General features: G+C 45.8%; 1 protein-coding gene across 2 annotated transcripts in view; it reads right to left on the reverse strand.

Moving 5' to 3' along the window:
- lrrk1 (leucine-rich repeat kinase 1) overlaps positions 1 to 22,529 on the reverse strand; it is a 58,308-nt gene that overhangs the window by 27,988 nt on the left and 7,791 nt on the right. For both annotated transcript variants that reach the window (XM_077022993.1, XM_077022995.1), the window contains 17 exons: positions 19,583 to 19,743; positions 16,501 to 16,672; positions 15,435 to 15,614; positions 13,323 to 13,471; positions 12,527 to 12,753; positions 12,009 to 12,136; positions 11,423 to 11,586; positions 10,901 to 11,038; positions 8,979 to 9,091; positions 8,727 to 8,797; positions 8,031 to 8,160; positions 7,596 to 7,708; positions 5,423 to 5,637; positions 4,137 to 4,301; positions 3,737 to 3,909; positions 3,475 to 3,595; positions 1,533 to 1,692 (listed from right to left, as the gene is read on the reverse strand). In XM_077022993.1, coding sequence (XP_076879108.1) covers positions 1,533 to 1,692; positions 3,475 to 3,595; positions 3,737 to 3,909; positions 4,137 to 4,301; positions 5,423 to 5,637; positions 7,596 to 7,708; positions 8,031 to 8,160; positions 8,727 to 8,797; positions 8,979 to 9,091; positions 10,901 to 11,038; positions 11,423 to 11,586; positions 12,009 to 12,136; positions 12,527 to 12,753; positions 13,323 to 13,471; positions 15,435 to 15,614; positions 16,501 to 16,672; positions 19,583 to 19,743 — 2,580 coding nt within the window. The remainder of the gene's footprint in view (positions 1 to 1,532; positions 1,693 to 3,474; positions 3,596 to 3,736; positions 3,910 to 4,136; positions 4,302 to 5,422; positions 5,638 to 7,595; positions 7,709 to 8,030; positions 8,161 to 8,726; positions 8,798 to 8,978; positions 9,092 to 10,900; positions 11,039 to 11,422; positions 11,587 to 12,008; positions 12,137 to 12,526; positions 12,754 to 13,322; positions 13,472 to 15,434; positions 15,615 to 16,500; positions 16,673 to 19,582; positions 19,744 to 22,529) is intronic.

Here is a 22,529-nt window from a genome sequence, read left to right on the forward strand (position 1 = left end):
GTAGCTCGAAATGAACTCTTTTACATTTTTTTCCACCTGTCGTTGTGGCTGGTGCAAGTCATTTTCTTTTGCCTGCAACTACTGAAGGTCATGGCAAATACATGGGAAATAAAAGGATTGGCACTGTGGAATGTGATTATAGCATTATGGGTAATGTGATTATGTAGATGACAGTCTCACGTAGAGTCAGATAATCCGGCCACACTGTTAGGATTCTGCCAGTTGCTTTTTTTAATATCTGCCTGTCCCGTACACACACGTCTGTGCATCATATTGGTCCAACATTAAAATTAATTATTTTTTAATTCCACCAAGTATCTCATTGAATGCACTTAGATGCACTTAATTACCAGATTAGAACTCGATTTCTTAAGTAATTAGATTTTCCGATATTTCAGTATTTCTTAGATTGGAGTAAGGCCCAGAAATCAGATTAAGAAATCCAATAAAGAAAGTGATCTGATTCACTGCATGTATATCCTTACTTTCATTTCATTTGGCCAGTCTGTTCATGCTCATAAGCATAAACAGAGCTGGAAGCAGCTAACAGAATTCACTGCGGCACCCATGAAACGAGTATTAAACACTGTTGGGGAGACTTTGACATGCTGTACATGCTTGAGGAAACCAATCGTAACCTTTAAAAACCGAAGGTCCATATTTGCAGATAAAGTGGGTCCATGTTTACAAAAAGCTGTGGCTGGAAGTTTGAAATTTACGTCACGTCATTCTGTGAGATTATTGGCTGGATGCAAAGTAGGAATCCGATCACTGCCTGAGTCATATATAGACTTTTCCCAAAGTCTGATTACTCACATGCATGTAAATGCATTGAGCGGATTGCTGACATAATCAGACTTTCTGCAGTATTGCCTTACACACTTACTAAGTATCTAGATAAACATCATTGCTTATTTGCTGACAAGCTAGAGGCAACGTCTTCAAACATGGCTAATTCTCTGTGGACAGCTACCACAGAGTTTCATAGTCATCCGATTTTGTTGGTTGTGTGTTCCTTTCTGTTATAGGAGAACAAGTGAAATACCTCACAGTCAAAGGCATAGCAGTGATTTCTGCAGGGACAAATGACAGGAAAGAAAAGGGAGAGACGAGTGCCAGAGACCGACAAACTGTTCTGTCAGCGTAACAGAAGAAGCGATTCTCGCATTCATCTGAGCCATCATTTACTTCTGTTTTCCCAAGGGACTGTTTATGTCAGGAGTCCGTTTTCAACAATGCCTCCTTTAGCAGGACTGTGATTGGTTGCAGCAGTAGGCGGTTTATGGCCACATTAATTGGTGAAAGACATCAGACTCTCCCTAGACAGTCTGGCAATGCGAGATTATGCCAGTGCAATGTCTAGTGTCCCTTGCAACCACATCAGGGCTAGTGAAGCATCATTCAGTATGTTACTACTTGGGTATCACATCGCACACAAATTCACCCAATTTAAATCTGTGTTTGGCTTTAAGAAGCGACACACTTTTAAGGGACAGTAGTCTTGACTGAAGTTAGTAGTAAACTTGCTGTACCAGTCTGTAGGTCTTCATAGTCCTTGATGTCACTGCTGGGGCTCTGCTCGATGACCTGCTCCAGCTCCAGGTCCGTCAGATACTGAACCTCGTCAGCTGCATCTCTCCTGGATCGCTCAGCCAACACAGCCTCCTGTAGCATCAGGTAGCTCCGAGGGATCTGCCTCACACACACACACACACACACACACACACACACACACACACACACACACACACACACACCAGTACAGTCACGCAAACAAAATACATATAAAACTGCTCATGTACCAATCATCTTCAAGACTGCAAGGGCTAGTCCCATTTTGAAAAGAACCCTTGACCACTCTGTCGTTAACAGTTACTGATCAGTATTGCTTTTTTTCCCCCCTTCTGAAGTTTCAGAGCATGTTGTTTATAATCATCCTTCACTCTTTCGCACCCAGAACAGACTCCAGACTGCCAGTCAGGTTTCAAACCTGCACACACGCTGCAAATTCTGCTCACATCACAGTTTCTCATCTCGGAGAAACTTCATGCTGCTTGAACAGCCAAACTGTCATCTGTCCATTTCCACTTGGATCTTCCTGCTGCTTTTGTCCCTTTGACAGGCAACCACAGTGTTCTTTTACTCATCCTCCCTAGTCTAGGCACCACCGACCACACTGACTCCTCTTCAGTGGTGTCCCACAAGGATCAGTGCTCGGCCCTCTTTTCTACTCACACTCGCTTTCTAAGAGAGTCAATATTCTCATCTACTTTGATGACACTCAACAAAGTTTCTCTTACGCTCTCTTAGATACCGATATTTCAATAGGGATCTGAGGATGCCTGCCTGATATCCCACCATGGATGACTGCGCATCACCTGTAACTGAAGCCCAGCAAGACAGAGTGATTACATATTCCTAGTAATTCTTCCACACACCAAAATCTGGCCATCTCTTTCGAGAAGTCGCTTATCAGAGAGAATGCAAAAATTGTGTACACAAACTATCACTCTTGGCCCACGTCACCTGCATGACCAAGACATACAGGTTTCTCTCATATAACTTCAAGAGAATTTGGTGATTTTGTTCCAGAGCTAACACCCAGTTACTTGTCCAGTCATTTGTCATCTCAACACTGGATTACAGAGACTCACTCTTGATAGACGTCCCCCACAAACACCACTAAACCCTTGCAGCTGATCCAAAATGCAGCTGCGTGACTCAATATTCAAGTTTGCCCAGGTTGACACAAATAACTCCAATGTGTACTCATGGATGGCATCCTTCATACCCTCCACTGGCATCCTGTAGTTGCCCACATCACATTTAAAACCCTTTGATACAAAGTCACGCTCCCTCCAACCTCCAATCTGCAGCGTGTACAGAATTACTTGAACCTCAACCAAAAAAACCCATGTACAGTCCACCAGTCCTTAGAGTCAGGCCTAGTATACTAGCATAAGGATTTCTTCCTTAGACACAAGCACTGTTGTAAGTCGCTCTGGACAAGAGTGTTTGGTAAATGCTTTAAAAGTAAAAATATATCACGGTAGACAGTAACACAGAGGGTACAATAAACAGTAAAAACACAATGACTCCATTTGGCAGGAAGTTTATATATGCATTGCCAAAAAGTCTGAAAAACAGACTTTGCGGATCACTAACGTGCAATTAGTGACGCGTGTTCCATATTGCAGATGTGGGAATGCTGTCATTCCCTTGTGACAGACGTGAAGCAGGAAACAGACATCACTAGTACTCTGAGCTCACAGGGATTTAGCCTCTCAGTTCATTATGGACATATATTAGTATTAGTAAATAGTAAAATGAGAAAATTAAAATGAGAAAATTAAAAAACTGTAATGTAAAAAACATTTTGTTTCTTGCATATTTACCTCCAACTAAATGATTAATTATATACAATCATTATTTAAACACTATTATTTAAATACAAGGGTTGGAGCAAGACCATACCAGTCTTCCCACAAGTCTGTGGCAGCTGGCTGGATTACTGATGTCCTTCATGGAGCAAGCCACCTGATACAACAGCCTCTTGAGACCATCCAGGCCTTCCAGTGTCTTACACGACACCTCACTGTCAGATACACACACACACACACACACACACACACACACACACACACACACACACACACACACACACACAGAGTGGTCTTTCAGCTCAGTTCAAACGAATGCCTGTGGTTTGTCCAAGACGTGTGATGCTGATACTGACTGTAGGTGCCTCCAGGTCACGTCAGGGTAGCCACTGGCTCTGGCCCCCGATGGCGTCCTGCACAGTGCCAGGATGTAAGCGCGCAGCGTGGCAATCCGCTCCGTGCGGAACTTAGTGTCGATGAGGTCCAGGTGGGAACCCACCACGACCACAGCAGAGTTAGGGGCACGTGCCTGACACATGCACACAGGAACACACACACACGCACACACACACACACACACACATTGATTGACACAAACATTAGTATAAAATAAAATAAAAATTAATGAAAACAGTTTAATGTCATAGATGATGTTCGAAATGCAGCCAGAGGCCAAAAGAATCATTATGAGGAATGCAACAATTTGCCCTCCAGACCAGCAGAGGTGCCAGAGAGTTGAGGGCCGTTCTTTCTGACCTCAATGTTGAGAAGCCAGGATTGTAGATTAGCTACAGCCTCCTCTCCCAGAGCCAGGTTCCAGATGACCACGTACAGAGCCTTATCCGTGAAAAAGCACTGGTTTATTGTTGACATGCTGGCTGGCCCGCCAATATCCCACACGTTGAAGGACACGAAGTCGACCTGTATCGATACAGAGTACAGCGTATCGAACTGATCTCAGCTATCACAGTGTAGACCATTTCATTTAAAAAATGCTAATTAAATACTTCTATGATGCACTGAAATCACTATAGCAGAGGAGTGCTCAGTAGCTAACGATAAATAAACAAAGCTTATTTAGTTCTAAAACAGATTAATATTTGATATTTATTCACTTATGATTTATCACTTATAATTCAAGGTTCAGTTGTGTTTGCAGGGACGTCCTGAGGGGGGCGGGGTGTGTGTATATGTGTGTGTGTGCGTTGGGGGGGTCTGTTCAGCAATTACTGATAAGGTCACTCCTGAAATCTAAACTATGACTCATATTGTAGTTTAGGCACCAGGTGGATGTGTTGCCACATGTAACACTCAAGGCAATGTGAGGAACACACGCAACTTGTGTTAAAATGCAAGAACTTGTTAGGACTCTGTGTCACTATTATGATGAATAAATGGTGTGTGGGTGTGTTTGTCAGACAAAGATTTTTTTTTGTGAAGTTTAATTTAAACAAGAACACGAGGATAAAATGTTTCAGTGAGATGGGAAATCAGTGAATAGTTCCAGAGTGAGGGACTTTTGCCTCAGGGAAAAACATTGCTTTTAGAAATGGGCTAAAAAGATGTTAGCAATCATTAGATGTTAGGTTCATTTTACTGTGACTTAGTCTCACTAACAGACTAAGTCTGAAGAACAGCAAATATGGCCTCTTTCTGAGAATAAGTGATTTGTGACTGGCTAACGCTAATCCTGTTCTGACCTTAGGCAGCATTAGAAAAGCCCGTTAATGCTAACATGAAAAAAAGTTTAAAGAGACTAAAGAACTCGATTGCACTAATGAAAAGTGAAAAAAGTGTCCTATTAAAGTGTATATATCTTATAAACGTATATATCTTATAAAGACCCTCAACACATGGAGTACATGAATGCCAGTAAGTGTCAGGCAGACTCGTCCAAATTAGCTCATGCTAACCAGTCATTGGCATTTTAGAGTGCTTTTGTATGCGTGTGCGCAACTATTCCTTTAAATGTATTAATTAACATTGTGCAAATGGACACTGGTCCTAAAGCTGAGAGGAGGCGGTGTGTCTTAGCTCCTCACGCCAGGCTTGACTCCGCTGGGTCTCTCCAGCTGCCAGGAGGAGGTGCGGACGCTGTGCTCGGAGGCCAGGAAGGAGGATGTCTTGCTGGTCTGCAGGACCTCCAGCATGGAGCTCTTGCCCTGGCGTGGAGGACCCACCACCATCAGCTTGAGTTGCCTGGAGGGCTCGGCGTGCCGGAGCTCGGCTCTGAGGAACGCCAGCACCGCCGCGGGGCCTGGCGCACGCAAAGGAGAGAGGATCAGAGCCAAACACACACACTCATGCGCACGGACGTGTGTTAGGCGGTTCACGCCCCTGCTTCCAAATTAAAACCAAGGGGTGAAACCAAGCTAAGATGGCGACAGCTGTTGCCGCCGTCGATGCCACCGCTGGTGAATATGAACAGCCTGCCACAGCAGGAACACGCAAAATATCTCCAACGCTGCTCCTCTAGATGGCCATGTGGCACAAAGAGCTCGCGCTCACCGGCCTTGATTTCAACAACCCCGGGGTCTGATAGAGACGCGTTTAGCTGGTTCTTAAAGTGCAAATTTTGACCACCCGGCTTGCCGCTTGCTGCCAGCAACTGTACCTACAGCAGCTGGAGAGGACAGCAGACAGACATGTCCCACCCAACCATGGCTCCGGGCTCTGGGGAGCTGTGTACGAGGGACACAGTCTCCCAGGATTTGCCGCAGACGTGTTACACGGAAGGTTTCAAGGATTCTGATATGACAGCAATATGCTGTCCAGATTCTACAGGCATACTGTGCTGAAACACAGAGCGCTCGCTAGGGTACAGCTTTCAGCAAAAAGTTGGTTGCACCAATGATGCACACATCATGCCAAAAGCAGCTGAAGCAGGGCTGTCACCAGCCAGCACATCAACACCAACCGAGCAGGCGCAGGTGAAAATGCCACTAAGGCAGCAGAGACCAGCTGAGCACCTGCAATACTAAACACAGGTGTGACAGTCACCTGTCTTTTGTGCACCGATTAACAGGCCATGTAAACAGGACACCAGTCAGAATATACATGGCCTGCAAAAAAAAAAAAAGAACGAAAAAAATATTCAGTGTTCCCTGCAGGTGGCAGATGTGGAAAAGGTTCCACCGAGACGAAACCCGACGCCGCACTCCGTCCCTTCTCTGGAGTGAGTTGCGACACAGACGCACAAAGGCTGGATCATGGGAACGTGCACAATCCTGTTTCACCCCAACACACAGATGCATGCGCACGCACACACACACACACACACACACACACACACACACACACACACACACACACACACACACACACACACACACACACTCATACACATACAAGGAGAGGCACACGGCGGACTTTAGCCCAGTGAGCTGGTATTTAGTTTCGAAAGATTAAGTATTGTAATCAGACCTTTGAAAAAAATAAAAAGACTCACACACCTACACACCACCTTGAAAGGCTTTGTATTTATAATATAAAGCAGCGCTGTGTACAGAAGCGGTGCGTGGGGTAGTCGGGGAAACACAGGCCATGGCCCTGATCTCCACTCCATCATCCGCTACACGCCTGAGCGGCCTGACCACGGCTGCGTCCTGACAGCTACGCGTCCACTGGGAGAGCGAATTTTTTTTAACCACCTCCCATCTTTCAAACATGGGCAGATACCAGAGATCTGAGACCCGTGGCATTTTGTGAAATTGGGTATACGGCAGAGGCCTCGTCAAATTCCACCGAGACCCTGACAGGCTCGACATGTCCTTGAGGACGCACTGAGATGGAGCAAATCCAACAAATGTAGGTCAGTGTGTGTGTGTGTGTGTGTGTGTGTGTGTGTGTGTGTGTGTGTGTGTGTGAGTGTGTGTGTGTGCATCCATGAGCATGTGTCAGACGCATGCATAGACAAAGTATACGTCAGCAAAACCTTGTGTACCATAATTTACACATAATTTTACTAAAACTTCACGTTCACCCCAAGATGGGCAACCCCTGTGGAGCTCACTAAAGATGTCACTTCAGAAACAAATACATTAACAAATAAATTAAACCAATAAACAGGGGCTTCCAATCCTAGTGTGCCTTTAGTGAGTTTAACTCTAGAGCACAACATTGGTCCAGCAGGGAAAAGCAAACGAGCTGATCTGATCAGCCACTGTGGAAGAGTTCACGGGTTGGATGGAGGCGGGTGTAGCAGCGGTGGCGTACCTTCTTTGCAGACGTCTGGGGGGACGTTGCTGATGTTGAGCTCTTCGATGTCCAGCTGCCAGAGGTTGGAGAGCTGGCCAAGCTCGGCTGGGAGCTCCTGGATTCCTGGATTACTGCAGGGATCACAAAGACCAGGTTACTGAAACAGACTCACGCTGCAAATCCCACTGTGGAATCCACTGACTGGCATGTTCCTATTACTACTGCGTTTTAATTAAACAAATACATTTCTTAACACTGTGAGGTAATATTTACTTCTGTAAAATAAATATAACAATATGATTACAGTAAATCTGATTACGTAATATTTACACAAGGTAATAAAAAAAACTTCTGTTATGTTCTTGATTAATATTTATGCTGCTCAAAACCACAAAACTATTCTGCACATATAAACTACATCTCCCACGATTCCATGCGGCAGTGCCAACTCACTTGGACAGATAGAGCTCTGAGAGGTTTTTAAGGGCACACACGGACAGGGGCACACACTCCAGCTGGTTGTCGTTCAGAAAGAGCACTTCCAGCGAATCCCGCAAGATTTCGGGAAACTGGATGGGACACGCTGCCAGGAGGGAGAATGTGAGGCGGTTAGTGCGACTAGACGCTGCTAGAGCAGCTAAGCACAGCCATAGAAGGCCACAGGAAAGTGTGGTATTAAGTGGAGACGAATGTTTTTCCTCTGACTCGGCCGGCCTGAGTTAGCGCTTAGCTACTGAAGTGGCAAAGAAGGAACACTTGGTGTTGAAGGCTACGCTAATACCATAGAGCTCAACAAATGTGGGTCTGTTTAATCACACACACCAGTGGCTCAAAACAGTCCTCAAATTCAAGGTCTGCCATGTATGTGATTACTGTGATACTCACCGGTGCCTATATTCACAGTGACTAATCTAACTGTTCCTTATCTGAGTTGCCGTAGGAAGTTATACAGCCGCCACAGTTACCATGACCATGCCCCAAAATACCGTGCAGCCTCTGTGCTTCACCACAGGTTCGTTGCCATAGCAATTTCTTTCCCATAATATCTTAACCACTCCACTTTCACTGTGACGCTGAAATTACAGTGTAACGTTATAATACGGCGGTGGCTGAGCTGGAGGGCCCCAGGGACTGAGGGAGTTAGTGTACCTGGTTCTGGGTCTCTGCGATGCCATGTGGTCAGAAAGGCAAGCCTCCTGGTCTTGGTGCTCTCCTCAGTCCTGAAACCATCAGCATTTAAAAGCAGCTCTATAACGTCAGCTCACCAGTATGTGGGATTATGATGATTCAGTCATGGTCCGTGTTAATGGAGTTAATGTCAGCGGTCAGGATGTGGAGATGTGTGTGTGTGTGTGTGTGTGTGTGTGTGTGTGTGTGTGTGTGTGTGAGAGAGAGACCTACTTCCCCAGCTGGTTCCTAGACAGGTCTAGTGTTCTGAGTTGTGAGCATTTCCATTTGCTGGGAGGAGGCAGAGTCGCGATCTGATTCCCACACAGCTTCAGGGAGATGATAGCCTGGAGCAACACACACACACACACACACACACACACACACACACACACACACACACACACACACACACAATCACACGGACATACACACACACAAACACACAATCACACGGACACACACACACACAATCACACGCGCACGGACACACACACATACACACACACACACAATCACACGCGCACGGACACACACACATACACACACACACGCACACATCAATCTGGCATTGCAATAACCTTCACGTATGTCTTTTTCTGAAAGCACTTCTCAGATCTCCAGAAGGGAGAGGCTTTGGATCAGCAGACACCCACACAGTGCGCCAGGCCTGCAGGACAAACCCCCCCCCCTCCCCAGCTACACACCGAAATCGCACCAAGTTCACCTTTGATTTTGCTGGCAACCCAACATGACAGCCTGTCATTGTCTGTCAGGTATGTTCTTAACAGATATGTCCAAACTACCCAAGCGTTACATTTGAATGTTATACATTACAAAAAAGATTTAAAATGTTGTAAATGTCTTCCCTTATCGCTATGTCTTTTCCCTTATTATAATGACATGGTGGTTAATGACATTTCAGATACACTAACACGCTTCATATTGTTTGAGTTATATTTCGGATTTCCAGGTCACCTGGATCACTGAACGGCCAGAGACCCACCTGCTCGATTTTGGAGATGGCACAGCTCAACATTCTGACTCCAGCTAAATCCTGACAGCCAATAATCTTTCGCGATCTGTTTACATTGGACCTTTGCCAATTCTCTCATCTCTCGTCTGCATCCACTTACTGACACTCACACTTGTTCCAAGTGTAGCAAAAATCTGTGAGACGTGCAAACAGCGGTTCCTTTTCTCCAGTCAAAAACAGCGTGACGTGAAAACAAAAATGAACGCTTTGTCAGTTATGGTTGGTGTCATTTCAACTTCAGAATCTGGTCACAGCTGATTTCTGGGTAGCTACAGATGAATCAGAGGCCCCAAAACGATTCATATGCAGTAGAAGCACCTATCGTCACAAGAGAGCAGCCTCAGATCGTGGCAGTGCATTCACACCTGTTCACTTGGCTTTTTCACACCTGTTCACCTGACACTTTCACACCTGTTCACCTGACCCTTTCACACCTGTTCACCTGACCCTTTCACACCTGTTCACCTGACCCTTTCACACCTGTTCACCTGACCCTTTCACACCTGTTCACCTGACCCTTTCACACCTGTTCACCTGACCCTTTCACACCTGTTCACCTGACCCTTTCACACCTGTTCAGACTGTTCACACCCACTGACTCTCAAGAATCACAGTCTCAACTATAAAACTGGGGCCAGACAATAATCTTCTTGGCAACTTCAACCTTGTTCTTGCTCCTGACTGGGGAAAACAGTATCCATCCCTGTAAGATTCAACCTTAAACTGCGTCTGACGGCAGAACAAACATTAGTAGCTGCTATATCATACTGGGATTATAATCAAACCTATTTTTTTAAGCATAAAGTTTAGATAAGAAGTACTAATGCAAAGCCATTATTCAAATCATGTCAGAAAATCATCTTCCAAACAAAGAAAGAATAACCACTGTCATAGAAATACACGACCATGACAACATCGCCATCATGAGGAGGAAAACAGAATTACAAGGGTCAACACGTGCAAAGAACTTGACTCAAAATTCAGTAGTTCTACAGAACTTGGAATAGCCAGTCTTCTTCTGCCAGAGGCTGATCTAGCAATGGTTCTGCGTACATTCAAAACACCTCTCATTCTCGCACACCACCCGAGCTCAGACACGAGTTAAATTGCTCATCGTCACCTCCAGCTCGAAAATGTAGGAGGGTAGCTCCTTCAGGGCGTTCTCGGAGAAGTCCACTTCCTTCAGGTGAGTCCTCCAGAAGATGGAGATGGTGTCTGGGAGGCTCTCAATCTGGTTGTTCGCTGCCTTGCAGATTTTCTAGAAAGAAACCCCCCCCCCCAAAAAAAAAAACCATTCATGCCAGGATTGTCAATAGAACACCAAAACTCAAAATTGGCAGTGAGAACTATGTTATCTTTGGCCTGAGATGGGTGGTGATTATGTGTATGGGTGTGGCTGATGGGGGTGTAACTATGTGTATGGGCGTGGCTGATGGTGGTGTAATTATGTGTATGGGCGTGGTTAATAGGGGTGTGATTATACATGTGGGTGTGGCTGACGGGGGTGTGATTATGTGTATGGGCATGGCCGATAGGGGTGTGATTATATATGTTGTAGAGGCTGATGGGGTGTGATTATGTGTATGGGCGTGGCTGATGGGGATGTGATTATATATGTGGGTGTGGGATTGCAGGACCACACCAGTGGGCAGGCCCATGGGTCAGGGAAGCGTCTCAGTCTGTTGCTGCTGATGTTCAGACTTTGGAGGGACTTGAAGCAGTGCAACACAGCAAAGGGGAGGTCGGCGAGACAGTTGCAGGACACGTCCAACTCCTGCAGCCTCCGCAGGCCTATCCAGTTAGTGCCTGCAGGGAGAGACAGACAGAGAGCAAGTGATCAAGAGAGAGAGACAGACATGGGCAGAGACAGACAGATGGGCTGCTATCACCACAATTCTCTATGTGATACACTTGTTTCCATCTCAGACATTTAGGAGTTTGTTGAGCACCAGATCTGTTATGGTTGAACAGCATAACCCCCTGTGACCACCGATGACAACCACACCGTTATGTAACCACACACTTTTTAAAAAGCTTTATGAAGAAATCAGATCCAGGTCTAGTGCCTTGAGCTCCTCTTAATCTGCCACTCTCATCAGGGTTCTGGACCAATAACGCTTCACCTAGCCCGTTCCTGTAAATGAGCGGCTCCCAACTATTACAGCGTGACTGGGTGAGTGATCTAGAGCAGGCGTGTTGTGAAAGAAAAGGCGTGTGCATGGACATACCGTCGGGAATATTGAAGAGGGCAACCAGTTTGTTCTTGGCTGCTGAAATCCTCTGGACCTGGCCAAGATGTAGCAGGCCAGTCGGGAGGCTTTCCAGCTCGTTCTCACAGAGATCGACCTGGCAGAGACTTCAGAGGGCACGCAAGGAACCCCACAAAGAGCAGGACAGGGGGGAGAGGGGGAGAATTACATTACTACATTACATTACTGTTACTATTACATTACTTTTTTGGACAATTAGTGCCACAATAGAAGCCCAAGTCTCCAATGTTCTGACCATGATCTCTGGACACGAACTGGGCCAGGATTGCGACATGTCAGTGGAGAACGGTACCGATACGAGGCACTTGGGGAGGAATGCGGTATAATGTGTCCAGTGTGTACAGGCATGAGTGCGTTCTGCCCCTGTCCTGACTGAGAGGGCAGCTTCAGGCTGGTGGGTACAGGCGTGTCTCTTTTCATTACGCAGCATTCATGTGCAAGTAGCTCGCACTGCGCTGAGCTGCACGGGGCGCTACCTGGAGCAGATGATCTCCTGAGATGAACTGGGTGTGGGCAGATCTTTGAGTTGGTTGTGGGAGAGGTTGAGGGTCTGGAGCTGGATGAGGCCCCACGGCACCACTGACGGAAGGGAGCTCAGGCTGTTGTGGGACAGATCCAGCACTGTGATCCTGGATGACACATCCAGGAACCAGTCCAGCTCCAGCCACTGTAGCTTTAATCTGGACCACTGCACGCTCAGGGGCTGCACACACACACACACACACACACACACACACACACACACACACACACACACACACACACACACACACACACACACACACACCTCAGTTAGCACTCAACAATGCCAATTTAGATCTTGTATATACAGCTATAACACCACACGATAGTCAAAACTTAAGCACACACGCAAACCTGTTTCACAGAGGAAGTGTTTCTCAGAGCAATGTGTGTAATATTGAGCTCATAGCATGAATCGTATGCTCCTAATCTCAATCTCACATATTCTTTACAAATCCAACAGTTATAAAATACACTGCACAGCTCCAAAATTACACCTACACGCCCACATTCCTCACATACACACACAAAAACAATCAACATAAACCCACATAAGCAGTATGTCTACAAAAAGTGTACAGATTCGCAATGCTGTGTTAAAGCTGGACAACCTTCAAAGATCCAAGCATTTCAAAGATCGATATTGCCTTAGGGAACAAAACCCATTCTCAGAAAAACAGAAAAGTAAGAATCCTGTGATGCTAAACCACTATACATAGTGTCACTGTGAAGCAACAGGCGTAGGCTTACTTGCTGAACTCTACTGTTGCACGGCATTTCTTTGTCCTCCAGGAGGCGCTGTCTGAGCAGCTGCTGGCTGAACTCGGCGTGGTCCATCAACGTGTACGACGAGAAGCCAGCGCCATTCTCCAACAAAAAGGTGGCTACCTCCTTATTTCCTTAGAAGAGTTAACACAGTAAGACTTCCTCATGCAACCAGACTACAGGAAGTGCACAAATCTCTCGCTGTGTCTCCAGACTCTATAGTCTAGAGCTTTAAAAGAGGAACTATTCCTCACGCCGCTGGGAGGTGAGTAGGAAAATAGGTAGTGGTTAAAAATCCCCCTGTTTTTGGTCCCAGTGGCATCAAACTGCTCCAGAAAAGAAAGCTACACATACCAGAGCTAATAAACTAGAACTTTATACAAGGATCAGCATTCAAAATTGCTCAGGCAAGTGTAAGCAGAGCTGAATTTAGTGTCTTGAGTTTCGGATTGCTGGTATATTTAGGTTCTTGGCACAGCTAACCTGACTTACAAAGCCACTTTATAGAATAGCTCACACTGAGTACGCCTCTACCAAACAGTAAAGACTTTAGTACTGTAGAGATAACTGCTGGGAAAAGGGAGACGCATGAGATCATGAAGACTTGTATTTCTAAAATAAGATTTCGTAATCAATGAAAGACATAATGATAAAAAATAGGTGATATGCTGTAAAATGTGTGTCTGCACTGCATATTTATTAGCTAATTTTTATGAGTTGGCAGTGACTTCAGTCAAACATCCATAGCTGCTGGATATTTTAATATGGCTGTAAGGTGTTTTGGCATATTCCTCTATACAAAACCGTTTCAGTTTACTTGCATGAATTGGCTGCCTCAAATCACGCTACTGCACTTCAGTGGGACTGAGCTCAGAATTTCTTTCACTGGTGACCTGTCTGGTGGGCTAGAGGCCCGTGTCTTTGTTGTACTTCTGCGGATTCTTCCAGAACTCTCCACTTCTACAGCTTCACCTTTATGGTCCGTTAAACTCTCCTTTGACTTGGCAAACTTCTACCATACTGCATGTATTGCTGCAGAAGTCAACAACAGTGAAGAACAGTCACACACGCCTGACTCCAATTATCCTCTTTAAAGAGGCTCATTTTCTTAGAGGTTTGAATATTTCCAATGAACTCACTTTAATTAATGTCCCACTTACGCTTTTAGATATTCCTCGATCGATTAAACCTCATCTTCAAACAGAGACTATGATGTAACATTCTCTATATGTGGTTTGTCAAATAACACACATTTTCTTACACTTGTGAGACAATCAAAAGAAAAGGGGTCCATCACACCGAAACCTAGGACTCCAACATCCTGCATAAATCATTACAGATCCATTAAGCCATGGCTTGCTATTTCTGGATACATGCTCGTTCCTGTTACAGCTCTTCACGGTGCACGTCTGGTCACCACTCAAACTTCTCATCTGTGTGCCTCCCATACACGAGCTTGTGTCCCGCAGCCGGGCTTTCTGCCCTGCCTCACAGAACAGGCCGTGCGCCACAGAAGACGTCACGCCAGGACTCTCGCCGCAGGGAGATCTGGCCGTAACTTTCCAGGCTCACATCCGCCTGTGCAGTCGAGCGTGGAATCACCCGGAGGCCTCACATCAGTTAGCCATACTTCACAAACGGGGCACCTGACACCGATGTGTCTCAGCCAGAAATTCAAAACCGGCAAAATAAATTATGCATAAGCCCACGGCGGCTTTTCCTATTCCACGCTTTATTTTTGCGTGCCACTAAATGAGAACTGCAGATTCTAGGAATCGGTCAGTAGAATTTTTTGGATGTGTTGCTTGTGTTGATTTGGAACTATAAATAGTACGTGTTATTTGTCGTAAGCATTTATACTGTATTTCTGATTCATAGACACATTCATTGGAGAGGGAGTTTCTGCACGCCACGTTCACATCTGTGCGCCGTTTGCAGGTTCTTTGGTATTCCACCATTCTTGTGGTATTTTTCAGGGGGCAAGGAGACAGGTTTGGAGCTCAGCTGTATTGACGCCCAGCTCAGAAATAACCGGCTACTTAGGGAAGTGAACTGGGTGGTCTTGCCCTTTAAGAGGTGAGGGTGATGTTGAAATACCTGCTCTGGCTGCAGCGTACAGTGGCAGGCCGGTGATGACGGCGAAATCGTCGCTGTGTGCACCACATTCATCTGTGTCGGCCTGGTAACCCAGCACCAGGAGTTTGACCACTTCTAAATGTCCCCTCTGGCATGCCGTGGCCAGCATCCAGTTTAACAGGTCCTTGCGGACACAAGAACCTGAGAGGAGAGAGACGGTTAGGGAACTTTAGTGTCCGACGCACGCCCGATTCATCCCAACAGGCTTGAAAAGCCAACATCCTCCGCAGCCCCACAAATAACATGCAAAATGGCACTTCCCGAAGAGAAATTGTGACCAAAACACTGTTAAAGGAAGACGTCCATTAAGTTCAAGTGCCCTTTAACACATCGTTAAATTATATAACACTATAAAAGGCTCAAGATTAAAGTTGTTGTGACAACATTTTATACTGTCATTATCAAGATTTCCCATAAGTCTTCATGCATGCTGACATGCAGGACCTTCAATAACATGACAACCTGGGTCAGTAACCCTTTTATCTGCAACAGCGAGTCTGCCTCGTGTTTTCTTGGGCACAAGTAGCATGTGAAACCCCATGTCAACAGTGCGTTTATTTAAGACGGTGTCGATGTGAAATCTCGTTCGCCATCGGTCGGGGTGAGGTCTCTGGGTGAGGTCTCTGGGCATCTGCGCTCCAGAAAGTCACATGGCAGACCACAGGGACACTAAAACAAACAAGCTATCAGAACCAGGGATTCTGTTCAAGGTGAAGGACTTTGACTGAGAGAATCCTGGGCACTGTGGCCTTGCAGAAACCCCTTTGTCAGCTGTCAACAGGAATGAGAACAAACTGAGGACAGGAGCTCTGGGTGAGCAATAAGCCCTTCGGGCTGGCAAGGACCCGGCTGACAGCAAAAGATGGCAGGAGCTGTTTTTAAATCTCTGACGGGCTGTCTGCTCACCTACAGTCCCATTGCAGCTCAGCCATCAGGTTTAACAGCGTCTGGCAGCACTCATGTGGAGTCCAGCGCTGCAGTAAGAGTTTGAGTGTGTGTGTGTGTGTTTGTCACGTGGAACGCTCACGTGGAACAGAGTCCAGCAGCTCCCGGACCACCGTGTGATGGCCGTAATGAGCGGCCAGGATGGCGGGGTTCTCTTCACTGGGCTCCTGGACGAGCTGGATCTGAGCATCCTGCAGCAGGAACTGAACACTCTTCATATCTCCATACTCACAGGCTGCACTCAGCAGCTCGAGCTGCAGGAAACACACACACACACACACACACACACACACACACACACACACACACACACACACACACACCCTAAGTGCACACGCGTACATGCACGCACATAAAGAGGCTAAATGAAATCTGTATCGGTGTAATCGTAGCCTCAATTTCAAGCTACAGTCAGATCAGAACTTGCTCTGTTGACTGGAGTCAATCTTATTACTGATGTTTACCATGAATATCTGCTAAAAGGCCTAGCTGATTTGTGCCTTTATAGAATGAGGCGTCTACCTGCTGTTCTGTGTTACAATAGTACCTTCTACTACCTGGAAATCAAGCTTTAGAAAAACCTAAATATTGTCTACTTCTAGAAGACCAGCAATGGAATTGCTCTTTACAGAGTAACATTTTGTGCTTCAAAGCACATTTCTTCTCATTAGATTTTTCTGTGCCTGTGTGTGTTTGAACATTTCTATCCATAATAGTGATAATACTGTTTGCTTACCAAGCATTCAGGTTATTCATCATATAGTTTCACCAGGCACATAGAAGGAAGATCCCAGAATTTATAAACAGACCAGGTTGGCCAAAAACAGTTGCCCGAGTGGAGCAGCCACTAGATGGCGACATTGTCACTTTCCTATTTACATTATGAAATTTGTGAGACACTGTTATTAGGGTTCACACACGTAGTGTGGCAAACCTATTGTAATCAAGATAAACGTATTTATCAGTATAAGGGTGCTTTCTGGGAATCAAAAACATGACTCTGGTTTTGTTACCACCTTATCCTGCTTACTCTACCATATGTTAGTTATCATCAATAATGACTCATCACACTTCACGCTCCAGTGCTGTTTTTCATTGACATTGACATCAGGATTTCATCTGTGAAACTGCTTGTAACATCATATGAGAATAAACGTTCCCCCAAAATAAACAAATGTATAAATCAAAATCTAGAACAAAACAAGAGCGAAACGGTTGACACACTGAATATCAATAAAAGCCAAGCAAGACCTTGTATGTCCATTTGACATCCTCTGGGTTCAACGACTGCTGTTTAAAAACACACTTTTCTTTTTCCTTTGGAAATGTAAATGGGCCTTCCAGTTGAGATGGCCGCACTGTATGCTCCATCCACAATTGGCCCCTCCCACCCACGGTCGGCCCCTCCCACCCACGGTCGCCCCCTCCCACCCACGGTCGGCCCCTCCCGCCCACAGTGGCTCCGTCCCACCCACGGTCGGCCCCTCCCACCCACGGTCGGCCCCTCCCACCCACGGTCGGCCCCTCCCGCCCACAGTGGCTCCGTCCCACCCACGGTCGGCAAGTACCGCTGCATGCAAGTGGAAGTGAGCACTTCCCTTTTTCTCTTCATTCTGGCTCTCACAGGCCAAGACATTTCAGCCTCGAAGCCCAGCATCTAGTTCCCACCGTGCTACGCATGCACGCGTCACGCCGCAGTGCTGACCCTCAACTACAACCCTGCGTTGGATTAAGAACAATTCGGGAACTAGCCTAAGCAGATCTCACGATGTCGCAGGCATGTGCGAAGTCAGCCTGTGGGTGGGGGAACATTTGGCATGCCTCGCTTCCACCCTCCCTGTAGAAAGTCAACGCCGCCGCCAAATGCCGATGTCAGCAGGGCATCTACGTCCGTAACGGACGGGGACGGCGGTGTGTTCGCAAGCTTACAGCACTGACAGACCGACAGTGGCGGGTTTGGTCTGAGGTCAGCTCCCCGGTACAGTGGCCCAGGGGGGGGCGGCGGTCCGTTAACAGCTCGTCAGTCTCAGGACAGCCATCCTCCTCCGCCACGAACTCGTAGCCAGATTCACGGTGGTCAGCGGGAGGCTGAAAGTCTCCTTTAACCTGTCCTACAGTCACCTTTAAGCAAACACCTCTGAGGAACACAAAGGACTGCACTGTAATGAAAGCTGTTGTGTTTGCTTTCCTTATCAAACTGTAACCTGAGCCATTCTGAAGAATCTGTTCAGGCTGTTGGCTTTATGAAGTGGATTTGGATATGTGCCAACAATGCACTTGACATCAAACTAAAATATTGTACCATGATTTTTTATTTAAGTTTATTAAAAATCACTGGCCTGGAAATACACTTTTCATCTCAGTGCTTGCTAGAATCAAAAACACAGTAGAATGTTTTGTGCTATTCAGTGGTGGTGGTGGTTGCTTAGGGCTTAACCCAGGCAAAACCTGCTGTGTGTTGTGCTGTGAACATCTGAGCACATGGGTAGTACAGACACTACAGGCTCAAGAAATGGCATTCAGGCCACACCAGCCGTTTTACGCACCGATCCTTAATCCTCTTTTTTTGCGTTGCAGTGTAACTGGTGGAAAACATTTTCATTATAGAACTTTCAGTTGCAAGAGGTCTATTAAGGATGCAGGATCTACTGTTTACAGATTATACAGATGCAGATTACACATACTTAGTTAGATTAGACTACATTAGTGCACTAGGTCAGTGCTATTCATTTATTAATAAATATGACTGAATGTGCCAATGAATGAATTAATCAGAATAGTAAGTATTATTACTTTTTAAAATTAATGTTGGGAAACAATAAAAAAAATTTCAAGTGTCCGTCCAATAAAGCCAATTACATGCGGCTTGCGTTTCGTCTTTCACTTCTCCGTCTGCGAGTGCAATTTCACACTCAGCCCTGCTTCTCTCCCAGTGTGTTTTAGAGACTTCTCATAACATCATTTTAACAGGAGGCTGCTTCAACATGGACCGTAACTAAAGTCCTCATATGTAGCGAAAAGCCCCGGGTGCCTGAGCGGCCCCTCTGAGGAGCACACACAGGCTGCGGACAGGAGGACGACCACGGTATGCATGCAGGAACCGACCCACTTTGCGGCACTGCAAACGTGACCCAGCCCGGCGGCAGAGCGAGCGTGTGCCTTACCCCGGCCGGATGGTCCACTCCCTGGCAGGCGAGCTGGATCAGCTGGTACGCCACCTCGTCCTCTCCGTCGCCATAAGCTGCTCGGATGTTCTCCAGAGTGGGTGAGCGGGTCGGAGCGGCGCTGCCCGCCGCCGTCAGCTTGGCTCCCATCTCCGCGCCGCCTGGCGTTCGGCATCGCCCGCCCGCACGGGGGGAAAACACAAGCAAGCACAACACACGGATCAGCGGTGCCGAAGATCCAAGACGACGTCTAGACCCTCTTACGGCAGGAGGCAGTGCGGCAGAAATCGGGTCAGCCTCATGAAGAATTCACAAACATCCCCCCCTCCTGTAGTGAAGCATGAGTTAGCCCACACACTCTTATGTGTGAGCATGTGTGTGTGTAGATAAAGGTGTAGGGGGTGTGGGTGCGCGTGTGCGGGCGAGTGCGTAATGTGAGATGCTGGCTGGGGTGCAGAGCTGTGCATTTTCGACACCTGCACAGAAATGAAGACCACCAACCCACCCAGACCAGCTGTGGCAGCAGAGAGGGGTTGCGGCTTGCCGGAGGGGACATGGGCACTACAGCAAGGCTGAAAGGGGCAGACAGTGCTATATATAAATATACCATCATCAGTGTGGGAAGATGGAATAACACTAATATGTGCAGAGTGCACAATACATAAACATGCACAGTCATCCTCACACCTACACACCAGTGGTGGACCAGCAGGTGATTTTAAATGGCTGGATTAGAGAGGAGGCAGACGAATGGCCAATATATAACGTCAATATTGTGTTTTTGGTGCCTCTTAAAACCCTATTTAATACTAATAATAAAAATTTAAATTAAAGTAACATTTAACACCATTTGTCTCTGCACCATCTCTGCTTAAACAAATCTGCACTCTCTCAACGAGACACGATTGTTTGTAGACAGGAGAACACAACTGCATGTGAGAACTATGCTTATTTCATGAATGGAGAGTGTACTACTGGATCGTCTCCCAAATCAGACACAACAACATACAAGTACTCCAATGGACATGATATAAACTCTAGTAAGACACACACAAAACTAAAGGAGATGACTAACACACCAGGATAACCATACATTGAAAACTACATCACAGTACAATGAAGTATTCAATTTCATTTAAAAAATCCAGAACAGGAAGACATGAGCATCAGTACACCAGTAGAAGAGGATAATCAGACTTACACATCCTAGACTAGAGCATCAGTACACCAGTAGAAGAGGATAATAAGACGTACACATCCTAGACATAAGCATCAGTACACCAGTAGAAGAGGATAATCAGACTTACACATCCTAGACAAGAGCATCAGTACACCAGTAGAAGAGGATAATCAGACTTACACATCCTAGACTAGAGCACCAGTACACCAGTAGAAGAGGATAATAAGACTTACACATCCTAGACATAAGCATCAGTATACCAGTAAAAGAGGATAATCAGACTTACACATCCTAGACTAGAGCACCAGTACACCAGTAGAAGAAGATAATAAGACTTACACATCCTAGACATAAGCATCAGGACACCAGTAGAAGAGGATAATCAGACTTACACATCCTAGACAAGAGCATCAGTACACCAGTAGAAGAGGATAATCAGACTTACACATCCTAGACTAGAGCATCAGTACACCAGTAGAAGAGGATAATAAGACTTACACATCCTAGACATAAGCATCAGTACACCAGTAGAAGAGGATAATAAGACTTACACATCCTAGACATAAGCATCAGTACACCAGTAGAAGAGGATAATAAGACTTACACATCCTAGACATAAGCATCAGTACACCAGTAGAAGAGGATAATCAGACTTACACATCCTAGACAGGAGCATCAGTACACCAGTAGAAGAGGATAATCAGACGTACACATCCTAGACTAGAGCACCAGTACACCAGTAGAAGAGGATAATAAGACTTACACATCCTAGACATAAGCATCAGTACACCAGTAGAAGAGGATAATCAGACTTACACATCCTAGACAAGAGCATCAGTACACCAGTAGAAGAGGATAATCAGACTTACACATCCTAGACAAGAGCATCAGTACACCAGTAGAAGAGGATAATCAGACTTACACATCCTAGACTAGAGCATCAGTACACCAGTAGAAGAGGATAATAAGACGTACACATCCTAGACATAAGCATCAGTACACCAGTAGAAGAGGATAATCAGACTTACACATCCTAGACAAGAGCATCAGTACACCAGTAGAAGAGGATAATCAGACTTACACATCCTAGACTAGAGCATCAGTACACCAGTAGAAGAGGATAATCAGACTTACACATCCTAGACTAGAGCACCAGTATACCACTAGAAGAGGATAATCAGACTTACACATCCTAGACTAATCTGCTTCCTAAGATGTTCAGACCTAGAAAAATCTCAGAAAGGTGCAAGGCATAAAAAAGAGAGAATAATTCTTAATTCGGAAACAGGTCCATAAACAATGAACACCATCTAGAAGTGTGGAGAATAGAAATCAGAAATATAATTTGTCACAAGGAGTACAAGAACCGGGCCTATACCAGGACATCGCTCACAGACTTCCTCACACAGATAATGACCTCTGACAAGAATGAGATCACTCAAAGAATGTATACCAAACGTAATCACTACCAGAGATAGACCACAGGCGGAAGGCTAGAAGGACAGGACCAAGGACGAGGGGGGCGTGACCAACCAAAGAGGTGTGCTAAGGAGAAACCTACAGAAAATAAGCAATGGAATGTCCACAGGTAATCAACTAAACTTTTAACACACAAATATACATGCACAAACACTTCTAGGCACCAAGTATTAAGGTGTTTACTATTATTTTTACTGTCACTCTCTCATTTTCTCTCTCACCCACAAATACACACTCACACACTGTCACACTTACACACACTCACACTTACACAATCACACTGTACTA

The sequence above is a fragment of the Brachyhypopomus gauderio genome, chromosome 12 (assembly GCF_052324685.1).
Source record: "Brachyhypopomus gauderio isolate BG-103 chromosome 12, BGAUD_0.2, whole genome shotgun sequence".
NCBI lineage: Eukaryota > Metazoa > Chordata > Actinopteri > Gymnotiformes > Hypopomidae > Brachyhypopomus > Brachyhypopomus gauderio.